Raw genomic sequence first — 22,417 nt, 5'->3', positions numbered from 1 at the left:
GATACTATCAAAATCAACAGAACAGATCTGAGACAAACGGCTGTGGGAAAATAAAGGGTGAAATAACTCTTGCACCTCTTTTTTTCATGTAAAATCAATGTCAAAGTCATAAGAACTGCAGGCAATACAGAAATTGCCTTGATTGCTTTTCCATGGTAGAAAGATTTATTAATTGGTGAAGGCTTGAGAACTTTCCATCACAAGCAGTACAAGCAGGAAAGAAATGGATGGCGTGAGCCCTTCAGATGTTTTCATAACAATTATGTTACAATCACTTAATATGGTTCCACACAGATCTGTGGGGGTTCTATACAACAAGTAAGATAACCAACCATGAAGCATGGAGAAACACCACAAGTATTACAAACTAATGACACAAAATGAACAATTGCTTCCCTCTATGCAACCCTTTATAAACATGACAACTTTTATTTACAGAAACTCATAGCCGCTCCATACATATTTGCTCTATTGCTTTGAAATCAGAGAGAAAAGTTAAGGGCTTTCACAGAACTCCATTTCCTGACAATCCAGAAATTTAACAGTCAAAGTATGAATTACTCAGGAAGTATACTCTTAATTTAGATAATGTAAGAACTGCTGCAAAACAACCGTGCAAAATGCAATGGGCGCACAGTTCATAAGAGATATAATTGATCTATACTACATTTCACAGTCCAGCTTACCTTGCCACAAATTGGACAGCTCTCGCTTCTTTCCAACCATTCATAAATACAGCCAAGGTGAAAATGGTGAGAACATCTTGTTGTGATTTTAGGATTTTCTGTAGTGTATTCTGCAAGGAAATAAATTAACTATTATCAACATAGGAAAGAACCATTCAAGCAAGACGCTCTTTATATTTTGCTGCATCAGCATATATTACGACTGCACAATGATAACTTAAACCTTATACTAGCAATGCCCATTGGTTATTACTTATTAGCTATCCTATGACATTTGCATATTTAGATTACCATCCAGGCATGTAGGGCAAACATCTTCATCTTCAGATGAGGGTTGCACGAAAGTTAGTCCATATGCCAGTTTTGTTGCCAAAGCCTTTTCCGAGGTCTCAGATTGGCCAAACTTACAATCTTCTTCATTATCATCTCCATTCCATTTCTTCCCAAAACCCAGGGACTCTGTGCCAGAACTGCCTCTTCTCAGCTGTTGCGCATCTTCTTGCAAATGAGTCATTGACTTATCGCGCCTAGAGACCAATCCATCACGCTGCAAACGCGAGTATCTTTGATCAGCATCAAAGGGTGATGGCCTGGACACTGAGAGCTGAGTATCATTCAAGGAATTATTTGGGAGTGTTGTGCCTACTCCGGATGATACCAAAGTAGCTCCTGGGAGAGGTGATGAAGGTGGCCGTCCATCAAGCCGTTGAAACGGTGCGCTATACCCACTGAATAACTGATGGAAGAAGTATCTTAGGCATGTGCAATGCCTATATACTGAATTGCTTGGAAGAGCATATTCTTCAAATTCCTCACTACAAGGACAGCAGCAAAGAGCACCCATCTCTATGCTTTTCCAATAAATACCAAAGAGTACACGAAACGAATTGCAAAGACAAATACTATACTTTCATCACCAAGGGCGTCTCCTCCAATGTATATGAGTTCCTGGAGTTCAATCTCTTCAAATGTCAGCAAAATACTGAGTGATGCCAAACAAAAGAGCCATAAATAAGACAAATACAGCACAGGGAAGAAGACAAAATCCATGCTTTTCTCTTCCCACACCTCTGTTGATGGTGTGGGAACAATAATAAATACCCACTTAAGTAGCCTTCAAGCTGAGAAGCCCCCAATTGAGAGACTCCCAAACGCACCCATGTGCATACATTACATAATATAAAAGAAAAGCATCAATCTTTGACACTTACGATGATCCAGACTCATAGTTTTAGCTGAACAATAGATTATTCATTTACATTACTGAACCTTGCACAGAAAATTTCAAGAATTGCAGTAGAAACCCAGAAATTTCTAGGGTTTTCAATTGGGAAAGCAAGCAAAGGTTAAAAATTCAGAGCTGCAGCGTACCTTGTGTTGTGCTGTCGATAAGCGATTAGATTGCGAGCGATGAAGATCGTCTGATCAGAAGAAGGTAAGGTAGGGCTTGGGGAAGACGGAGACTTGAGAGTCCACGCAAATGGTTTTCTGGTTTTGGAAACATTAAAGAATGGTAGGCTTAAAGCCTCAAACAGCGGAATAGATTATTTATGATGAAATTGAGAAGCTTCTTTACTCTGCTCTTTATTAGTATTTCTACCATATACACACAGCGATTCTATGGATTTTCAATCGAACCAGCCATAATTAGTAAAATACGGATCTGGAATAATACATTTTATATTTTTATATAAAAAATACGATACGCAAATATTTTAATAATTTTTATTTGTAATTTGTAATTTATGTGTATTGTTGAAAAATAAGCACACAAAAAATGCATATTACACCTGAAAATACGTATGTAAGTGTGTAATTTGCAGATATTACATTAAATTTTAAACAACGCATATTGGGAGCTTCACTAATATACCTAAAATGGGTGTTGAAATTATAAAAAAAACCCCATATGGAAAACACTTTATAAACACACCCAAAACCCATTTATTAAATAACAAATTAGTGTTAAAGTTCCAATAAATTACAAGCACTGCCACTATCAAGCCCAACAGAAAAAAAAACTCAAAAAGCACCCAAAACAACCCCAGCCCAAACTTATAAAAAAGCCCAAAGATTTTGCCATCTCCAAAACCATAATTTCGTTCAAAATAATGGAAAACAAAAATGTAACTTCCAGCCTACGACTTCAATTAACCATCTCTGCCAAACGTCCCTTCAGTCACCGTCTTCATCAAAGTGTCTTCTTCATCTCTCGAAACCGAAACTCCATAACCACCACCAAGCTTGATCTACTTTCAAAAACAAACACCACACATTGACCTCCACCTACAAAACCAAGACAAAATTTCAGAGAACAATTTCAACAAGAAAACGCTTCAAAGGTAAGACATTTACAAACCAAACATACACTATAATTTTGATTAATTGCTATAGAGTTCCAGTCTAGGGTAATAACAGTATTTTAGATTCGAATCAAGGACAAAATCTTGAAACTATATTGGATTTCACTATTGCACTGACTACTTACTATCAGTATTTTAGTCGCTAGTTTACTGTCATTCTAATTAATGGCTGTAAAGTTCCAATATAGGGTAATAACACTGCTTGTTTCCTCTGAAATCCTATTTTTGATGCATGTCTACCACTGTAAAGTTCCAGTATAGGGTATTAATACTGCTTGTTTCCTTTGAAATCCTATTTGTAATGCATGTCTACCACTGTATAGTTCCAGTATGTGGTAATAACACTGGTAGACGTGCATTAGAAATAGGATTTCATAGAAAACAAGCAGTGTTATTACCCTATACTGGAACTTAACAATGGTAGACGTGCATTACAAATACGATTTCATAGCAAATAAGCAGTGTTATTACCCTAGACTGTAACTTTACAGTGGTAGACGTGCATTAGAAATAGGATTTCATAGCAAACAAACAGTGTTATTACCCTAGACTGGAACTTAACAGTGGTAGACGTGCATTACAAATACGATTTCATAGCAAACAAGCAGTGTTCTTACTCTATACTTGAACTTTACAGTGGTAGACATGCATTAGAAATAGGATTTCATAGCAAACAAGCAGTGTTATTACCCCATACTAGAACTTTACAGTGGTAGACATGCATTAGAAATAGGATTTCATAGCAAACAAGCAGTGTTATTACCCTATACTGGAACTTTACAGTGGTAGACGTGCGATTTCATAGCAAATAAGCAGTGCTATTACCCTAGACTGGAACTTAACAGTGGTAGACGTGCATTAGAAATAGGATTTCATAGCAATCAAGCAGTGTTATTACCCTAGACTGGAACTTAACAGTGGTAGACGTGCATTACAAATAGGATTTCATATCAAACAAGCAGTGTTATTACCCTATACTGGAACTTTATAATGGTAGACATGCATTAGAAATAGGATTTCATAGCAAACAAGCAGTGTTATTACCCTAGACTGGAACTTAACAAATACGATTTCATAGCAAACAAGCAGTGTTATTACCCTATACTGGAACTTTACAGTGGTAGACATGCATTAGAAATAGGATTTCATAGCAAACAAGCAGTGTTATTACCCTAAGCTGGAACTTTACAGTGGTAGACATGCATTAGAAATAGGATTTCATAGCAAACAAGCAGTGTTATTACCCTATACTAGAACTTTACAGTGATAAACAGAAAAAACACGAATATACTCAGATTCAACTTAAAAAGCATACCTCAATTAATATGAAAACCAAATCGAATATCACAAATTTCTAACCACAGCTCAAACAGCAAATCCACAACCAAACAGAATCTGAAATCAATCCAAATTATAAATAAAAAGAAATTAAAATCACAATTTAAAACTCAAACAAATATCTAAGTACAAATTAGAACGAAATCAGAAAATCCAATAGATGAAAATCATAAAGTTTAACGCATTAGTCATTATTCCATTCTATATATTATGCAAGTAAAGAGACCAATAGATGAAAATCAATTGAAAATGCTAAGTCCCGAATCCCAAAAATTGGACAAAAATCAAATGCAATATATCTATACTGATAGGTACAGAATCTTGGAATAAACACATTGCTCAATTTTTGCACCTAATCAAAGAAAAACACTCAGCATTGACATCGTACATTATATGAGTCAACCGCTTGTGTCCCCGTACCTGATAAGCAAGAGGAGATTTCCAAAACTCTTTATCAAAAGTGCACTCCTGAAGATACTAACTTTGACGTTATACTATCCCCAACAAAACAAAACCAATATATATAAAGTTCAAGGAATAGAAAACACATTGCTGCATTGCTGTAATCAAACTTCTTGAAAAATGACGGATTGATTTTGAAGCTTCCCAAGTTAGGAAAATTAACAGAAAACTCGGGCCACTGTTGACAATCAACCAACAAGATGAAGATTATTACGTTAAATTTGAATTAGCATCATTAAAAATCAAAACAACTGGAAACTAGAGATATAAGGTAACAAAAAGGCAACAAAACCAAAACAACGAATAAAATCAACCAATGATCCACATAAATTGTTATATTAATACCTTAAGTGAACTGAGATAATCAATTAAGTCATTTTCAAATCCACATCCTTTGCTTGGATTATTTTGATCAGATGCGTTACTGATGAGCTCACGGAGAAAGATCTCCTTGTTGCTGTAATAGGTGTTGATGATCAAACTCAGAAGCTGGTTGATCTCATGGATCAGGACCCGAGTTCACCTCCTGAGTTGTAAAACGACGTTGCCGAGGTCGGCGTATCCAGCTCTTCAAATAAGAGCTTCTTCAATGGCGACCGTAGAGAGGAAGACGAAGCGGCAGCCCCTCTGGCTGTGGAAGTATCGTCGTAGTCGGCATGGTTGAAAATCGGGAACACTGGACGGATCTGGCCATTTTGGAATATATCGTCGGGATTGGTGCAGGTGAAAGAGAAATCGTCTTCATCTTCGTTCTTCTCGCAATCACCACCGGCGTCGGCGTTCTGAAATCCTTCGTCCGGCAATTGACACCTCAAATCTACAGAGTAGCCACAGAAGTCCGCAAGCTTAACAATTAGCTCTGTTCATATCGAAAAAATGGAAATTAGCACCAAATTCGACGAAGAAACTGAAATCGAGTCAAAATTCAAGTAAATTAAGCAAAAATCAAAAGGAAAATAACGAATTGAAGCAGATGGAACAAACCTGCAAACAAAATGGAGGCATCGGCAGTGAGAACACGTGTGAGGCCACCGACGTAACGGAGATTGTCGTCGGTCTTGTGTTGGTCCATGGCTCTAAGACTGTTTGGTTTACTTTGAAGGCAGAGAGAGGGAAAAAGGGAGAGAACAGAGGAGAGATGTGGGTTTGAAGGAGGAGAGGGGCTTGAGGCTTCAGACCTCAGGGAGTGGTTTTGTTGAATTTTAATGTTCTCTACATTCTATAGATTCTAAACGAGATCCAAAACTAATTTAATGCTAAAAAGGGTAATAAAGGTATTTGATCTTATTAATTAAATTAAAAAATATACAATTGTTGATTTTTGGGTTTATTTTGGGTGTGTTTATATATAATGAATGGTATATGGTATATTTATAGTTTTATGTCTAGGAATGGGTATTTCACTAAATTTCTATATTATTAACTCACTAGGGGACCAGCCTTATGATAAAAATTTATTAACACACATAACATTTAAGAAAATAAGGCAAAAACATGTGGTCGTGACTCGTAATGCAACAAAAAACTAGGAATTGACACTTGAAAATTGGGAAGAGGAATGCTACAAGATTAATAACTAGTTCGTTTCTCGATTAAGTTAAAAAAGATTGAAAGAAACAAAAATCGTCAAAACTATAGAATATAAAACATTGAATAGAAGGATGGATTGGAATGAGTTGTTTTGTATAGGTAGCTAGATATGATAAACTAAAGATTCATTGAAAGGATTAGGTACAGAACCACGACAATAGAATACTGATTTCAAGGGCTTGATGTCCAGATTACACTTGGCCAAATAATAAGATGAGGGTGACTCAGTACCCCTTAAAAACTAAAGTCGAAATCGATTCAATGCTGCTTAGCTTAATTAACTATAAGATAATTTATTTTTATATATACAGGTAAGGAGTGCCATCAGATCAAGGAAATTACATAACAAACTGTTGGAAATATGCCATAAAAGCCAATCATGTAATCTTTTAAGGAAATTTCATGTATTAGACTTATGTTTAATCTTCTTAAAGAGTGAGTTTATTTTTATTAGTAAATGTCTCATTAACGGTTACACATGTTTAAACAATAAGCCCAAGAGATGTGAGATAGAGAGAAAGTAATCTAAGGAAGTTAGATTCATGAGACATTTCCTTTATTATCCTCATACCCTAAATGTTCCAAGTCATAGGATTGTTAAACGGGCACTGACAATCTGAAAAGACCAGTACATGCTATGTCTTCTCGATTGGGAGGATGACTAGTCTCAAGTCATTCGTGTGGAGACACTAAAACAAGTATGTAGGTGCTCAATAGAGAATGAGTTCACTGAACACGATAAAACGAGAGTTTCTTGTATGGAAATTTTACTTATATGTCAAACAAAAAACTCCAAGTTGCAATAATGCAAATTAGTCCTTGGACTTGAGGCACCATGGTTGTCTTGTGGGAAAGTTGTGGATTTTTGATGATGCTATAAAGACATGTCCTAATCACGAATGTGGTACAAGCATTGTTGGGGTTCTCGATTGACTCATGGAGACATGTGAGTGTACAACATGGAATCTCTATCCTTCAGTAAAGAAGGAGAATGCTTGGAAGATATAATTAAGCAAATCTCTGATCAGAGTATTCGATATGACCTAGAAGGATGTTCTTGTCATACTAATACAAATCATATAAGACGTGACAATCTCATTAGGGGTTTGGCATGCACCATGCCCTAGTAATGAGATTAAGAGCATTGTAATAGGGAAGGACTGTATTGCATTGTAATTCCAACTGAATAGGTTATCTGCTTATTCTACTTAGCTTATATATCCATGACATACTGCTAGGTGTCACTCATGGATGGTGGAAGCCATAAGGACTAATGATCCTACCTAATAGGGAGAATTAAAAAGGGATTTTAATTCACAATCAATTACGAAGAGTTCAAATTGCCCACGACCTTGCTAATTAGAACCTAATGGATCGCATACCGTTAAACTTGAGTTATTTGAGAAACCGATATGGAGATGATGAATTGAATAGATCAATTAAGCTTAGTTAATTGGTTAAGGCAAAATTAATTATGGAATTAATTTAAATGACACGTGATGTCAGAATAGGCTTTAAACGAGAATTTTGAATTATAGGCTCATTGGGCTTTATCCTATTGGATATGGAGATTGGGTTGTATGACAATTTAAATGAAATTGAGCCCAAGAGGCCCAATTTCAAGGGATTGGCGTTCCTATGGGCTTTTGGTTGCTTCAGTCAACTTGTTGACTCAAGTAAAAGATGAGTATCATCTTTTTGAAGCCTAAGGTGTCCTCAGTGAAAATCAAGAGAGAGAAAGAAAGCTCTAGTCTTCCAAAACTCTCTCTACACTTTCATACTACCTTAGTGTGGGATTACCAGCATCATCCTCTCACTAAGCTCAAAATCTTCTTCTCAAGCTCTAGTTGGTGAAGAGACTTAGAGGTTACCTATTTTGGTGACTTTTGGAGAACCTCTCAAGTTGGAGTTTTTAAAGGAGTCATTCAAGCTTCAACAACAAGGAGGAGATTTTGAAGGAGCCATTCAAGCTTCAACAACTTTGGTGGAATTCAATCATAGTGTTGAAAGCACGCACCAAGGGTAACTCCTCCTTCCAATCTTCTTAGAAGTATGTTCTAGGAAAATAGTACAACTATCACTTGGCTTAAAAGATTCATGGGAAAAGTTTTTGCTTTTGAACTCATAAATGCATGCTTAAGCTTCCGTTGCCATGATTTTATTTATCTATATTGATGTTCAAATGAAACTCATGATTTTCTAAAGATTTCCTTCAGAAACAACATTATATATTGAATCCCAATTGATTTGAATCTCTGAGAAATCCAACCATTGAAGAAGCACCACCACTAGTGATGGAAAACTCTGCTTCCGGCTCTGGTTGAAGATGAGTTTCAGTTTTCTTATCAAAGCAGTATACAGGGGCTTGCCAATTGGCATCCTCAAGCACTGCCCCAACCTCAAATGTCATCACATGTGCCTCCCTCCCTGCACAATATTGATTTCACATTATGATAGAGGAACAAGCAAATTTCAATTTGCAAACATGCTCTTATATATAGGGTTTTTGACCGAAAATGGTCTCCAATTATTGTTCGAGTATCATTTTGATTCATAAACTAAATTTTTCATTTCAATAGTCCTCCAACTGTGTCCATGCCTTCACAGTAAAATCGAAGAGAAATCCTGCTTGCAGCTTCCCTGAGGTGCTTTTTGATCCAAAATGAAAAAGTTAGTTCATGGACCAAAATGATACTCAGCAATAGCAATAGTTGAGTTGGGGGCCATTTCAATCAAAAACCCTTATATATAATATAATTGCAGACTATCAAGTTCGAATCCTCTTCACTTCTCCGTAAATTAGATTAGACTATCAATTGTATAAAATTAATAGTGGCATATGAACTAATTAATTATTAAAACAAAATGAAACAAGTTAGAAATTGCAAAGAGAAATTATTAGTTTATTAGTGTGTGTGTGTGTACCTGTGTAAAAGACCCAATGGACAGGCCTCTTGGTAGCAACATCCTCATAATACGAAATGAAGTCGGCCTTCTCCCAAACATCGCAAAGGAACCCATCCACGTGTCGGCGACCCAGATACTTGGCTCCGTCGAGCCAGTCGGGTCGGAGAATACCCACTTCTACCTGGGCGGTTCTGCACTCTCTGGCGGAGTCCAATGTGTAGAAGAAGGAGGTTCCATTGTTCCACTCGAGGTCGTAGAGGACCGAACCCAGCTGGTGCTGGATGATGTTGAAGTTTCGACCGTTGGGCCAGTCGTACCAGAGGTCGATCAGCTGGAGGGTTCCTGTGTAGTTCATCACCAAAATGGAGTGGAATTGGTGGGGCCATGGGGTTGGCGATGGTTCTTCGTCTGAAATCGATGAGTTGCAGAGAGAGGCAGTGAGGAGGATGAGGAGGAGGATTGCGACGGAGGAGGTGGTGGTGATGGCTTTGGCCACTGAAGAAGCCATTGTTGTTTAAAGAAGGGAAGGACGCGTGTGGTAGGTGACGGTTTTCTTCTTGATTTCATTTGTATCATCCAATATCCAAGCGTAAGTAAAATGAGGTGACGTGGCTCTAGTTTGGGTGGGCATAGTAAAGCCCATTGGGCCCATGTGTGTGTCCTTTCTTTTTTTAATTTTTTGGGGTTTGGTTAGTAAAAAAATTTGACTCAAAACACAGTGAATCCGAGCAATGGAGGGTTTCTGCAAGTTTGGCCCAAAAAAATCAAAATGTTCCTCTCTGAATCCTTTTTTCCTGTTTCTTTTCATCACAACCTCGAGTGAATGATTAACCTCAGTTACCACAGGCACCAGGTGTAGCAAATTCTATCAAGCTACTTCAGATTTATACGTTCGAAAAAGGTTGGTGCTTCTGAAAGTTATTGTTTTAGCACTTCTCATCAAATTTAGAAAATTCTATTAAGCTACTTCAGATTCATATGGTGAAAGAAACAATTTATGCATTGAAGTTCATGGTCATGCAAGGATCTAGAGTCAGGTGATGCTAAGGCAAGAAATGAAAGTCGATGCCGTTGCGAAAGAGAGTGTTCATGCTAGACTGGCTACTTTTGGTGGGTAAGTAAAATCATTCAGTCATTTTGGGATTTTATGGGTACTTGCTGTTTTTCTTTACCCCTTCCATGTATTAGCAAAACGCAATATGTATCCCATTATCTCCAACAAGCACAGTTCAACAATACTAAGTCTACAACAATGTCAAACTATTTATGCAGCAGGAATAATAATTTCCCTGGTAAGGGCTCAACAATTCATACCTGCACTACTCCTCAACAATTCATACCCGCACTACTCAAAGGCAAATATCATAACAAGTTTCTACACATAGGGTCGGCAGCAGTGCACAGCATCAGACTTTGCTGAAGCTGGTAATTCGGAGCAAATATCCCGCGTCTTTTTATAATTCTAAATGCATGTTACAGTCTGGCCGGATGAAAGGGCATTCAATGTGGGTCATACGAGGTGATCAAATAATTAGCACTTCTTGCTGCATGGCCAAATTGGGAATTTACTGGTTGTGATGACTCAAAAGGCAGATGACAGTTCAGGCAAATCAGCGCACACAAAATCCCAAAGAAAGGTAAGAACAGGTGAAAAGAAGTGAGAAACAAACCTGAACTTTCACTCCTGATCTGAAAATTGCTAAAACATATTGTACAGAGTGTGTGTTTGTCTAAATATACTTTAATCCTGAGATGTACTGCTGTCTAGATATTAGATACTGGGCCAGGGAATAAATAATTCCTAAGAGCCCTAATATCCTAATCTTCAGCACGTCTGTTATTATGATAGATGGCAAATTAAGGGGCATGGTTATCAATGGCATTGAGTCCGTCTGCTTTGTGCAAGTCCACACAAACTTGTTGAAAAGGATATGGCTGGGGAACGTAAGAACGAGGAGGGCCAAATTCTTGACAGCAAAGAACCAATCCGGACCACCAATTTCCAAGCCCCAACCCGCATTGCCATGCCAGATGTCTTCCCATATGCCATAGAGGGCAGTCAGGACTAGGTAGCCCGTTATCACTATTGCAACAGGGAAATACCTTTGCTTGTCCCCAAATCCAGCAACAAAATCAGCGTCCTGGTTGAGAAGCAGCAAAATTGGTGCCAGGAAGAATATTGCACGATTTGAGCCACCTGTGAGATTGACATTCAAGATGAGGCATATCGCAAAGCACATCACAGTAGCAACATTACCAACTGCTGGCATCCAGGCTCCCTCAGCAGACATTCTCTTGATTGTGAAGGATGCGACAGTAGAAGCCCTACGCTGTTGCATAAATCTCATTCTTGAAGCAAAGCTAGTAGAGGTGCTTTGACCAGATTGACTATGCCTGATTCCAGTCCTTTCAGTAGCCTTTTCCCTCATTAATGAGGCAAGTTCAAACTTTATCTCTAGAGCTATCAGCATAAAAATTGCAGCATAAAGACCGAGAAGAGATGTCCTTGCCCCCTCAACAGCAAATAGAGTTGTGAGCTTCTTCTCTTCTTCTCCCATATCTCCAAATTCATTATCTCCGAGGATCATTTTAATTCTCACTTGGCCCTCCAAAAGATATGTCACAGGGAAGAGAGCTACCAGTAAAGCAAACACCCAAGGAAGCAGCTTTGTACTTGAGGCAGATGGAAAATGGGTGAAAACCACGAACACAGAAGCACAGATCATGGTGACAACAATGAGAACATGTAGGAAAGCTGTCTGAAGGAAGTACTCAGAAGATATGTAGATACCTAGAGCAATACCCATAGCTATGGAATAAAACACTCTCAACTCAACCATGTATTTAATGGGTATGACAGATGTAACAGCTGCTAGAGTAAGCAGGATTGCCACAATAAGGAGCCATGATGGCCACATAGGCTTTTGTGCCACAAAGCCATATATGGAGATGTCATCAGCAGTCTGCCGAGCAGCTTTAATTAGGTCAGACCGGTATGTCCATGATACTGGAATCGGTGGTTGCATAAGGATAAACAGCAACCCAGTTGCCACCACCAGCACTAGGCATCTCTTGGCAGACTGCACAGAAAAAGTCGAAAATGATCAGTTTACGCGGATAGAACTTCATTGATTATTTAGACCCAAAAAAAACTTCACAGATCAAGAAAGAACCGACCACACATTATAGAAATCTGAAGATACGCACTATCAATAACTAATTTGATACAACAGTAGCACTATAAGAAGATATGCACTATCAATGTGAATGACAAATGTAATGAATCACACATTATAGATGTATATAAACTTTGAATGGGGAGAGAAAATACATAGCTGCCCAAAACTTTAGGTGGGATATCAGATGTAAATACTTTTATTTTCTTTCCATACCTGTGCAGTAGATTATATTTAAAGACAATGAAAGAAAAGTAAAGAAATAAAACATGTTACCAAGACATGAGAGAAGTGGAGAGCCACAATGGGTACACAAGCCAAGCCCGTCAAAACAATACAGAAACCCAGAAGTAAGCCATCAGATGGGGGTCTTCCATTCCACCACTGGAGGGCTTCAAAGACTGTTTCACGGCAAAACCAGACTGATAAGGTAACCACACCTGCATGTGCATAACCTTGCCAAGGTTTCATCTTTGAGGCTGTTCTTGACTTGTCCCTGAAAACCGCAACCACCAAAGAATTAATAACGTAGATGCTTTACAGATTAAGGACCAATGAAACACTAAAAATCAAGTGAAAACAGAATAAGTACTTGTAAAGAAGCAATGGCGGCGTTACAGCCAATAATAGAATAGCTGACACCCAAACGACAGACTTTGATGAAATAAGAAGCATAGCCAGCTTAGCTGAATACAAACACGTCAGAATCCATACTGCCTTTGCACCAATTCGACGATCCACAGATAGTCTTTTCACCAAAGCTAAACCCACAAATGTTGTCACTATAACCATGTAGCTTGGGTACATTACATCATCCTCAAACCCATAATAGAATATGCCAGAGTAATTGAAAAACCGATTCTCAATGTGCATAACAAGCAATGCATGGCCGATCAACCCAATCTCTATCAAAAAGTGAAGTTTTGAAGGAAGTAGGGCTAGACCAGGAATAGACATGGCCAAGACAACATTCACAATTACGAGTTTGCAGAAGGATTTCAGGGACATGCCTGCCATCCAAATATTTAGATCCCAGAAATTATGAACTACAAACCATGTGACCACCAAGCTCCCAAGCACAACAAAAGCAAAATATGATGAAACACTCTTCTTTGTGAAAAACCGAGCCAAATAGAAGCCGGCAATCGAAGGCACCGGAAGGAACTGCAAGACAATGGATGACCAACAATTATTACTTGTTCAACATTTAAATTAGAGTTCAGAGGCACATAATAATGCATTAAACTCATATAGTCCCCTTTCCAATAAGAAGCATATTACACACAACAATACAACATTCCCAGTTTAGTGAATTTTGCCTAAATACATTACTATCATCAAGTTTGTAAGACTGCACCACCACACAGGTAACTGGAGTTTTCACATACTAATGAAACACAGTATCACTCATGCCAACACTTCATTTAGAGTGATGTTCAAAGATTAAATATTGATACACCAATTGTGATTCTTTCTAACCAAGTACAAACAGAACGCAAGCTCATATATTACAATTGCAAAAAGAAACATCAAAATGGCGTTTTGCTTGTTCTGAACTATGTCGACAAATTTGACAGCACAGTGAAAGCCCCAATGACAGACTTAGTCGCTTGCAATGTTTTATTGTCTAGTCTAACCATGTATTCTGCAAACCCTTTCTCACAACGGTAGCTATCATTTTAGGCTATATAGCTAAAAATGCATGTATGTTTATAGACATGTAAAATAGAGAAGCTAAGGAGTGGAAACGCATACCAAAACAGGAAACCCAACAACGATAGCTCCAGCAACACTAACTACAACAGCCAAAGCGGTGAAAGCCATGGAGCTGAAAGCATCAGATATCATACCCAACGCATAAGCACCAGCTCCAGTTGCACCTCCGAGCATCGTAGTTGTCACCAAAAGGTAATTCAACGGCGGAGGCACCTGAATGTACCGCCCAAACGAATGGAAAACAACTCTAATCTCCAAACTTATCACCACAACAACCAAAGCAACGGCACCGTTCATCACCTGAATGCCGCGCAGCTGGTTCGGATTCTTAGTGACCCACCAGAGCGCGCCCCGGGTCGAGGCATAGAGCTGGAAAAGGAAAGGAATGAAGAAGAGGAGAAATAGATCAGAGACTGCTGCCGCGGATGAGAATACAATGGAGTAGTGAGAGGCGATGTGGAAGAGGAGAGGGAAGAAGAGGACATAGAGAGTGTGGATGCAGCTCTCCAGTGGGGTGAGGATGAGGTTTTCATCAGGGACCTCACCGCCATGGTACTTGAGGTCTTGCTTGGTTTTGAAAGAAGAGATGCGAGGAATTGAGTAGAGGTAATAGAAGAGGCAAGAGAAGGACATGAGGTAGTACGAAGCGTTGGCCATACCGACGGCGGAGATGGTGGCCCAGGTGAACAGGGAGGAGGCGGCGAAGGGGAGGCAGGCGAAGAGAAGGCGTTCGAGCGCGAGAACGATCGAAGGGTTCTCGATTTGAATCCACTTGAACTGGAGCGAGACCCAGACGCCGATGAGGAAATTGGTCTCGGCGCAGAGGAAGGCGGCGAGGGCGGCGAGGGGGAAGGAGGAGAAGGTGGCGCGGAGGGAGGAGCTGAAGAAGAAGGCGATCTGGGAGAATACAAGGGAGAGCCAGACGCCGAAGAAGGCACCGGACTTGAAGTTGAGGGCGTCGACGATGTAGGAGGCCATGAGGCCTAGGGTTAGGGTTGCGATCACCGGCGTGCCGCCGAGGTCGAGGAGGAAGGCGGCGCAGGGGACGAGGGCGACGGCGATTCGGGCGTTGTGGACGAATGTGGAGGGCGAGAACCGAGAGTTCTTGAGAGATCTAGAAGGACCGCCTCCGCCATTGTTGAAGACTGAGTCGCTGGGGCTGTGGCTAAGGCTAGGGTTTGGGGAGCCATTGCTCAAGGAGGAAGTGCTCGCCGAAGTGGTGATGTACGGACGGAAGAACCGCGGTTGCAGCTCCGGCGGCATCATTTTCGCTCGCCCGTGGCTTACTTCAGCTTCAGCCTCTCTCTCTCTCTCTCTCTCTAAATTTATTTATCTATTGTTTGTCCCTCTGAGGACTGTTGTTGTCTGATCTTCCTCCGAGAGAGTGTGCGTTTTTGTGTGAGAGACAATTCCGGCTTCCGAGTCACTGATCTTCACTTCATTTCTTGTGTTAGGTTTGGGGAGGTTTTGGAAATGGAGGTCGTGACGTGTATTGGGCGATTTCTGACCGTTGGATCAGATCAACCGGAGCCTGTGGCTGCGAGTGCAGGCTACAAATGGTGAGGGTGAGTCTCCGTGACTGTGCGGCGTGCGCCAGCTGCTCTAGTGCCAGTGGGTGTTAAATGGGCTTTTGGAGGGCGCCAATACGTGCGCTGGTTAGGTAGGACTTTTCTCCACCTCTTTGACTTTATTGTTTTGGGCCAATCATACTTTGGACCCAATAACCCGCCATTTTGTTTGACTGGAATAACCCGCCAAATTGTAGTCCACCGTACAAAATGATATTTCTACTCTACCCAAATGATTTGGGCTATGTTGACCAGAAAAAAATAATAAAAATGATATGGGCTATTCCAGCAAAAAAGTAATAAATGATTTGGGCTAATAGTATATAGGGCCCTATTATATGCATATAACCTATGTAGAGGGGGTTTATGTTGAGGAGGTGTGTTGAGAGGTTCAGTCATGATGCTCGATAATAACTACGTAATTGATCATATGGGTATTAAGGACCCCTCATTATAACCTATTATTACAGTCTCTTTGATGCATCGTACTCCCTAGTCTTTTTCTATGCGTTTGTGTTGTTATTCGACTTGGCTTAATGATTGGCAAAGGCCTAACCCGAGCCCAACATGGAAGTTCAAATCCAAGTTCAAGCCCAACATGGGACATTCCTTCCGCATTATAACCGCTCATTATAACCTCATTCGAATTGAGTTGAATGAACTTATAAACACTAGTATTTTTTGTGTGATTGTAAATTTTACGGTTTAACCTGGTCAATCTAATTCAATCCTATATCGAAGTGACATAACCCCATCCCTATTTATCACATACTTTACTATCAACCAAATTATACAAGTGAGATGATATGTGGAACCATGAAGGACCCATGCTCATAGTCCTTTCATTTTCTCAACATGGCAAAATGACATGACCTTATCCCCAGAGAGAGCAGCCAGGAAAAGTCCCAATCTCAATTCTATTTGCATGCTCTGCCATGAAGGCAAAGGGGGAAGGGGTGGTGGGGTTGCAAGGCTATAAAAAGGACGCACAACCTTCTGGGGTTTGAGTCAAAGACAGCTACAGAGCCTTGTCCTCTTCTCTCCCAAAATGGATCCCAACATCACTCCACCACACGTGTGTCTGGCTGCTGTGATCTTTCTTCATGGACCTCTCTCTTTACTAGCTGCCAAATGCCAACCACATTCATTCACAATATGTGGGGGGGCAGTGACATCCATCTCATTCTGCCTTAGACATTCATTAATGCATCTTACTACCTCTTTTTTAACAAAATACGATTACTCTGCTTGCCTGTGTGAGCGATTGTGAGCCGTTAATTGATGTGTGATTCATGTTGAAATTCATATCGTCAATCAATCGTTGATTATTGCACATTAAGTCGTTATGATTGTGAGTCTTTAGTTGACGTGTGATTTATGTTGAAATCCATATCGTCAATCAATCGTTGATTATTGCACGTTAAGTCGTTATGATTGTGAGTCTTTAGTTGACGTGTGATTTATGTTGAAATCCATATCGTCAATCAATCGATGATTGTTGCACGTTAAGTCGTCATGATTGTGAGTCGGTAGTTGACGTGTGATTCATGTTGAAACTCATATCATCACTCAATCGATAATTGTTGCACGTTAAGTCATGACAGTCGACTAAAATGTCTCCTTCCAGTCCTTTCCATTTTAAACATCCAATCACTGTTGTAATCTTCCTTCCATTACAAATAACAATATTCTTTCTTAGAGATGTCCATTCACCACATTTGCATACTGCTTTATGCCTAACTTGATCTGTATTTAGGACAGGCAGGATTGGGTTACACAAAATAAAGGTTGTCATGTCATGTCAGCTTGCTCTTGTCCATGCGAAAATGCATGCATGAAAGCCGAAGACCATAAAATGCCAGGTTAGAAAATACAGGTCAAGTAAATTAAACCTTCCATTTATGCCTAAACAAATAGTACATACAGATTGATTGCATCATATTTCATTAATGTGTCTCCACACTGTCCTCATAAATAATAGAAAAAACAAAACAGAAAACACCCCATATTTAATTCAATAATTAATGACTCTTTTTCTTAAATACAAGCGATAGTATAAACTATAAGAGGATGAGATTTCTCACACACACACACTACCAAGGTGCCATGAAGATTCGAACCTGAGACCACTAGTCTGCAAGTTACCTTTTCCACTAGATTAGACCAATTGACTAATAATTGATAGTTTTAGCTAGCAGAAACTTTGAAATGAAAAAGAAAGAACAGAAAAATGAATGAGTGGAGCCTTTATAACCAAAGGGAAGAGGAGAGTGAGATGAGAGTGTCCAGGCCCTTCCCTCCTCTGCTGCAAAATGGGGTAGAGCTGGTGGTGGTTAACACCACATGTTCCCCATTAAATGTAAGAGAAAGAGCCAAAGGGCTTGGCTTATACAGACTTATATGCCCCCATTGCTTGTACAGTTCCTTATGTCTCCTTGGGTTGCTCTCGTTGTCCCCTTGGCTATCTCCATGGTCGTTTTTCCAATCTCTGCCTAATTTCCCACATGCGTGGCTGCATTTTAGCCTTATTTTGCCTTCACCACTATTTTAATACATTTTTTTTATTTAAAAAAAAGGAGAAAAAAGAGAAGGGGGCTCCTATTTTGTGATTTAAAATAACTTATAAGAGGACGTGGACGTCAATTCGATTGGTCATACTCGTATTGGTGCCTCTGCTTCTGGTAGTGTATGTAATATGCATACCCTTTCCAAGAGTAGGCTAGCTATATTGAATTTAAGTGGTTTATTCTATGGAATATGGATGTCGATTTACTTGTCTTTTAGCATGGGAGGAACAGCCTGGGAACGCCATGATAATTGAATTCTGTAAAAAGAATTCTCAACTGCTTTCCCTTTCCATTTTTTTTTTACACAAACAATATTTTACTAAACTACGGGAGGGGGATTCGAACTCAGGTGCATAATGGAGAGTATGTCCACCCGATGCCAACTTGGCTAAGCCCATGTCTGTTGTTTTCCCTTTCCATTTATGTCCATGTTTTTTAACTGAAGAAATTAGTACATGTAAATTAGTTTTCCCATTAAGAAAAAAATAGGAAATTAGATGCTGTCTTGATTCTTGAATGAGCAGAGCACTGATTGAATCTGCTAAGCTGCCAAATTTATGTCCATATAGATATTTGTAAGAATATTAGATGACAGAACACATCTGGTGCCAACTTAAGCAAGCTAATCTATAGTTTTTTTTTTCTTTTTTCTTTATAAAAAAAAAATTGGGCGTATCAGTTTGATCCTCTAAATGTTCTGTTTCATGTTATTTTTAATTTTCTTGATGTATATTTATCCACCTGATTTACTGGAAAACGATGGCGTTCGAAAGCGACAATTGAACTCCATTGTCTGATCTCCTTTTCTTCATGTGAATCATTAAATGTTTCCCTAGACTACTTAATTAGCATGTTTATATATCACTTTCCTCATGTGTTTGTACCAGTCCCTTATAGCAATGGAAGTACTTGTTATGCCTGAAACTGCACTAATTTCACTGCCATGCAAGCTTCATATGAATTATTAACCAAACTTTAGTACACAAGGGACAGATTTGTGGTTTCACAATCAGAGACAGAAGTGTCTAAAAGTACTCTAATTTTAATCCAAATCCAACATACACAATGAGAGGGAAAACACAGAATTAAATTAGAACTTCTACAAATCAAATCATAAATGGTTCTTAGTACAATGCTAGGGAAATTAATCCTGGATGGCTCACATAATGCCGATGCCATAGTCTAAAAGAAGACCAAAGTAAATTTCACCATGTTTTTTTTTCTTGTCATTTATTTAGTCTCCATTCTAAATGGCTCCCAGAGAGGAGTTGATTTACTGAAAAATCTTCCCACCACCCTTGAATCCAAAATCTTAATGGCTTCCTCAGATTTAATGCACCTGGGTGTCTTGTATTGGTTAACAGAAGAGCCCTGAGACACAGAAAAATCCATGAGTGCATCAAAAGCTCCATGCTTCACAATTCTTATCTCTAGTGGCCCAATTGAATTGTCCTTTCTCCTGCACCTCCTATACACAGAGTCCAGTGATTCTTCCACTGTGGAGCAGCATTGCTCCATTATATTAGTGTCAAGCTCTATGAGGTCATTTTTTTCTTTGGTTTTAAGCTCCCAAAACAGTACATAATGGCCTGGGATTGACGAAGTGTCTGCGTAGCTTGTGTATTCAATCAGGAGGAAGCCAAGGGGATCCAGGAGGAGCTTTGCTTGTGTCACTGCATTTAAAAGGTCTTCTTCATTGGTTTTGTCAGTGTCAATGCTTAAAACCACATTTCTCCTGTGCATAAATCTGAACTGAGGAGCATTGTTGTGGAAACCAGTCACCATTAGAATGTCGCCAACTCTGTACCTGTATAGGCCTGCATACAAGGAAAAACAAATAAACAAAACAGTCTGACAAATGAGTCTGGTGTTTCAGAGAATAATGTGTTTAATCAACTATGACCCGGTAAGTTGGATGGTAAATTCACAGTTGGGTAATGTAGTTACAAAGGTAAAAAATTTCTTTGAATGTTCAAGTCTTTGAGATAGGTTGGTTTTCTTTGCTTAAGAAACAAAACATAAAATACATGAAGCATGTGGGTAAGATCTAAAAATAGGAAGTAAAATACCTGTAAACGTTGTGACGACAAGTTCATAATAGTGACCAAGCTTCACATCCACTAGATCAACTGTTTCTAGATTTTCCTTTTCCTCCTCCTTTATGCAATTTTGATCAGAAACACCATTGCAAGGGGCTACCTCTTCATGGTGTTTCTCCACAGGTAGGAACTCAAAGTAGGCCATGTTAGGAAGGAGGGTGTAAGCAACATCATGTGGCTTGCTTAGTGGGTTGAAATTGATCCCAAAATAGCATTCAGAGGAAGCATACATTGTTGAAATCAAAGGCAGTCCACCAGAATAAAATTCAAGAGTTGGGATATATTGAGCCATAGACCCTGTGACTATAACCTCAATGTACTTTGTTCTAGGCCAAAGCCTCTTGACTATACCTTCCCATGACTTGTTATTAAACTCATACTCAATCAAATTGGCCAAATCTGGATTTGGTTTGCTAAGAACTAAGGACACAGCATTTCTGCAACTGGGGTCAGTGATCCAATCACTGATATGACCTGATCCTATGTTAGAGCACAACTCCTTCCAGTGGTCCTCTAAGAATTTGATAGCCCTTAGGAAAGCGGATGCGAAAACCGCACCAACCCTCATGACTTCATCCCTCTGAACTAAACCACAGAGTAACTGGCAGTACATGCTCTGCTTGCTGTCTAGACACAAGATGGTCTCATCTGGGCTTGTGTAGATGTTGTACCGGTTGAAAGGCCGGTTTCGGAAGTTACTGCTCTTGTAGTAGCTGGTTAGGACAGGCCTTGCCACCAACCCAGAAGGAGTACTAATTTCTGGTTTGATAAACAAGAGGTACATTCCTTTTCCTTGGTCCAAGCCATCCACATACCTGAAATTCAGAATAACAGAATTGCTCAGTTGCCTTGTTTTCACTGTTACATTAAAATAGAACCATCAATGAATTTTAATGTGACACAACAAAAGGAGAAAAAAACTAAACTTCTCACTTGTTCATCACAGGCACAAGAAGATTATAAAAGAATGTCTTTCTGTCCAAGTCTTCAACAGTTGAAGGCATCATCTTAGGCTGCCCTCCAGAAGTTCCAGAGCTGCAAGGGAGATAACTAATTAGAACAAAATTCATGAAAAAGAAATGGTATTTTTACTATATAGAATATGAGTTGTGAACAATATTTTCCATGCCTTGTGAGGAGCTCAGTGATTTTTTGAGCTGAGATGATATCTGATGGCTCTCCATTTGCAATTCGCTCGATGTAAGGCTTGACATCTTCATAATTCACAACAGGAACTTTCTTCTTGAAATCTTTCCTGTCATAGTGGCCATTGAGAAAGGCACTGAGATATTCTGTCTGTGCATTTTTTGTAAGTATCTCTTCTAACACCTGTTGCTGCACTTCACATGCATTTGTTGTCAGGTCCTCCAAAAGCTTCAAACCATGTTCATTGTCATTTGGATTATAGCTGGGAATCATCCTTGGCAACATTTGGAAGGAGAATTAATATGCAAGCTTTGGTTCAGAGGTGGCTCTGGGACATGTCATTTACTGAGAGCTGTTTGGCACACACGCAAAGAATGGAAAAGAAAAATTAATTGAAATTGCAGGCTGATTGATCAGAAAAGACCTTGAAACTTTTAGAAAGGCAGACTCTCTCTTCCTTTTGAACTGAATTTTATAATTTGTAAAGTTGCCTTGCAGAAGGGAAAAAGGGAAGAAGAAGAGTGAACATACTTAAAGAACAAAGGAAGAGAAAGTGCTACATATTTGTATGAGCCATTGTCTTATAATACAAGGCTTCTGTCTGAATGTGTTTCTGTGCAACAGCTGATAAGAGGGGGTGGAGGGAAACGATTAAATAACAGATTCTGGAGGGGATTTTGGGAAATGGTGTATATTCAAACATCTTTAAAATAAGAAAGAAGGAAATGTAAGGGAAGTTGAGGCTAGGGGAGGTCCTACACACGTGGCCTTGTCTGGTAAGCTGGTGAATATATTTATA

The 22,417-nt window shown here is 39.3% G+C and overlaps 5 protein-coding genes across 7 annotated transcripts; all 5 read right to left on the bottom strand.

Annotated features, from left to right (window-relative positions):
• Positions 1–220: 220 nt before the first annotated feature.
• LOC110768710 (E3 ubiquitin-protein ligase At3g02290) lies at positions 221–2,309 on the bottom strand. The gene is made up of 4 exons (XM_021972555.2): positions 2,058–2,309; positions 978–1,634; positions 687–796; positions 221–522 (listed from the first exon to the last, which is right to left on the bottom strand). Exons 2-4 carry the CDS (start codon positions 1,528–1,530, stop codon positions 496–498), a joined length of 690 nt encoding a protein of 229 aa, XP_021828247.1. The 5' UTR covers positions 1,531–1,634; positions 2,058–2,309; the 3' UTR covers positions 221–495.
• A 316-nt stretch (positions 2,310–2,625) lies between these two features.
• On the bottom strand, positions 2,626–8,425 carry LOC110750731 (uncharacterized). The gene is made up of 5 exons (XM_088253326.1): positions 5,834–8,425; positions 5,195–5,708; positions 4,808–5,027; positions 4,365–4,444; positions 2,626–2,972 (listed from the first exon to the last, which is right to left on the bottom strand). The coding sequence occupies exons 1-2, from the start codon at positions 5,919–5,921 to the stop codon at positions 5,356–5,358; spliced, it is 441 nt and encodes a 146-aa protein (XP_088109452.1). The 5' UTR covers positions 5,922–8,425; the 3' UTR covers positions 2,626–2,972; positions 4,365–4,444; positions 4,808–5,027; positions 5,195–5,355.
• Positions 8,426–8,568: 143 nt separating this feature from the next.
• Positions 8,569–9,920, bottom strand: LOC110768689 (uncharacterized protein At4g14100). 2 transcript variants are annotated; one of them, XM_021972521.2, is made up of 2 exons: positions 9,365–9,919; positions 8,569–8,866 (listed from the first exon to the last, which is right to left on the bottom strand). In XM_021972521.2, the coding sequence occupies exons 1-2, from the start codon at positions 9,852–9,854 to the stop codon at positions 8,664–8,666; spliced, it is 693 nt and encodes a 230-aa protein (XP_021828213.2). In that variant the 5' UTR covers positions 9,855–9,919; the 3' UTR covers positions 8,569–8,663. The 2 variants fall into 2 exon arrangements, with proteins under 2 accessions (XP_021828213.2, XP_088109447.1); XM_088253321.1 differs by lacking the exon at positions 8,569–8,866 and adding an exon at positions 8,910–9,079 and having other exon boundaries at positions 9,365–9,920.
• A 608-nt stretch (positions 9,921–10,528) lies between these two features.
• On the bottom strand, positions 10,529–15,815 carry NEF1 (no exine formation 1). Of its 2 annotated transcripts, XR_002528477.2 has the most exons (5): positions 14,278–15,815; positions 13,115–13,686; positions 12,799–13,018; positions 11,017–12,426; positions 10,529–10,890 (listed from the first exon to the last, which is right to left on the bottom strand). XR_002528477.2 is itself a non-coding variant. In XM_021972520.2 (4 exons), exons 1-4 carry the CDS (start codon positions 15,502–15,504, stop codon positions 11,077–11,079), a joined length of 3,369 nt encoding a protein of 1,122 aa, XP_021828212.2. In that variant the 5' UTR covers positions 15,505–15,815; the 3' UTR covers positions 11,001–11,076. The 2 variants fall into 2 exon arrangements, 1 of the variants encoding a protein (XP_021828212.2); XM_021972520.2 differs by lacking the exon at positions 10,529–10,890 and having other exon boundaries at positions 11,001–12,426.
• Positions 15,816–19,439: 3,624 nt separating this feature from the next.
• On the bottom strand, positions 19,440–22,353 carry LOC110768686 (indole-3-acetic acid-amido synthetase GH3.17-like). The gene is made up of 5 exons (XM_021972519.2): positions 22,150–22,353; positions 21,602–21,970; positions 21,406–21,507; positions 20,443–21,287; positions 19,440–20,190 (listed from the first exon to the last, which is right to left on the bottom strand). The coding sequence occupies exons 2-5, from the start codon at positions 21,901–21,903 to the stop codon at positions 19,604–19,606; spliced, it is 1,836 nt and encodes a 611-aa protein (XP_021828211.2). The 5' UTR covers positions 21,904–21,970; positions 22,150–22,353; the 3' UTR covers positions 19,440–19,603.
• Between the last annotated feature and the right edge of the window lie 64 nt (positions 22,354–22,417).

The sequence above is a fragment of the Prunus avium genome, chromosome 1 (genome assembly GCF_965620075.1).
Source record: "Prunus avium chromosome 1, drPruAviu1.hap1.1, whole genome shotgun sequence".
NCBI classification, from domain to species: Eukaryota; Viridiplantae; Streptophyta; class Magnoliopsida; order Rosales; family Rosaceae; genus Prunus; species Prunus avium.
This window is presented reverse-complemented; position numbering and strand designations above follow the sequence as displayed.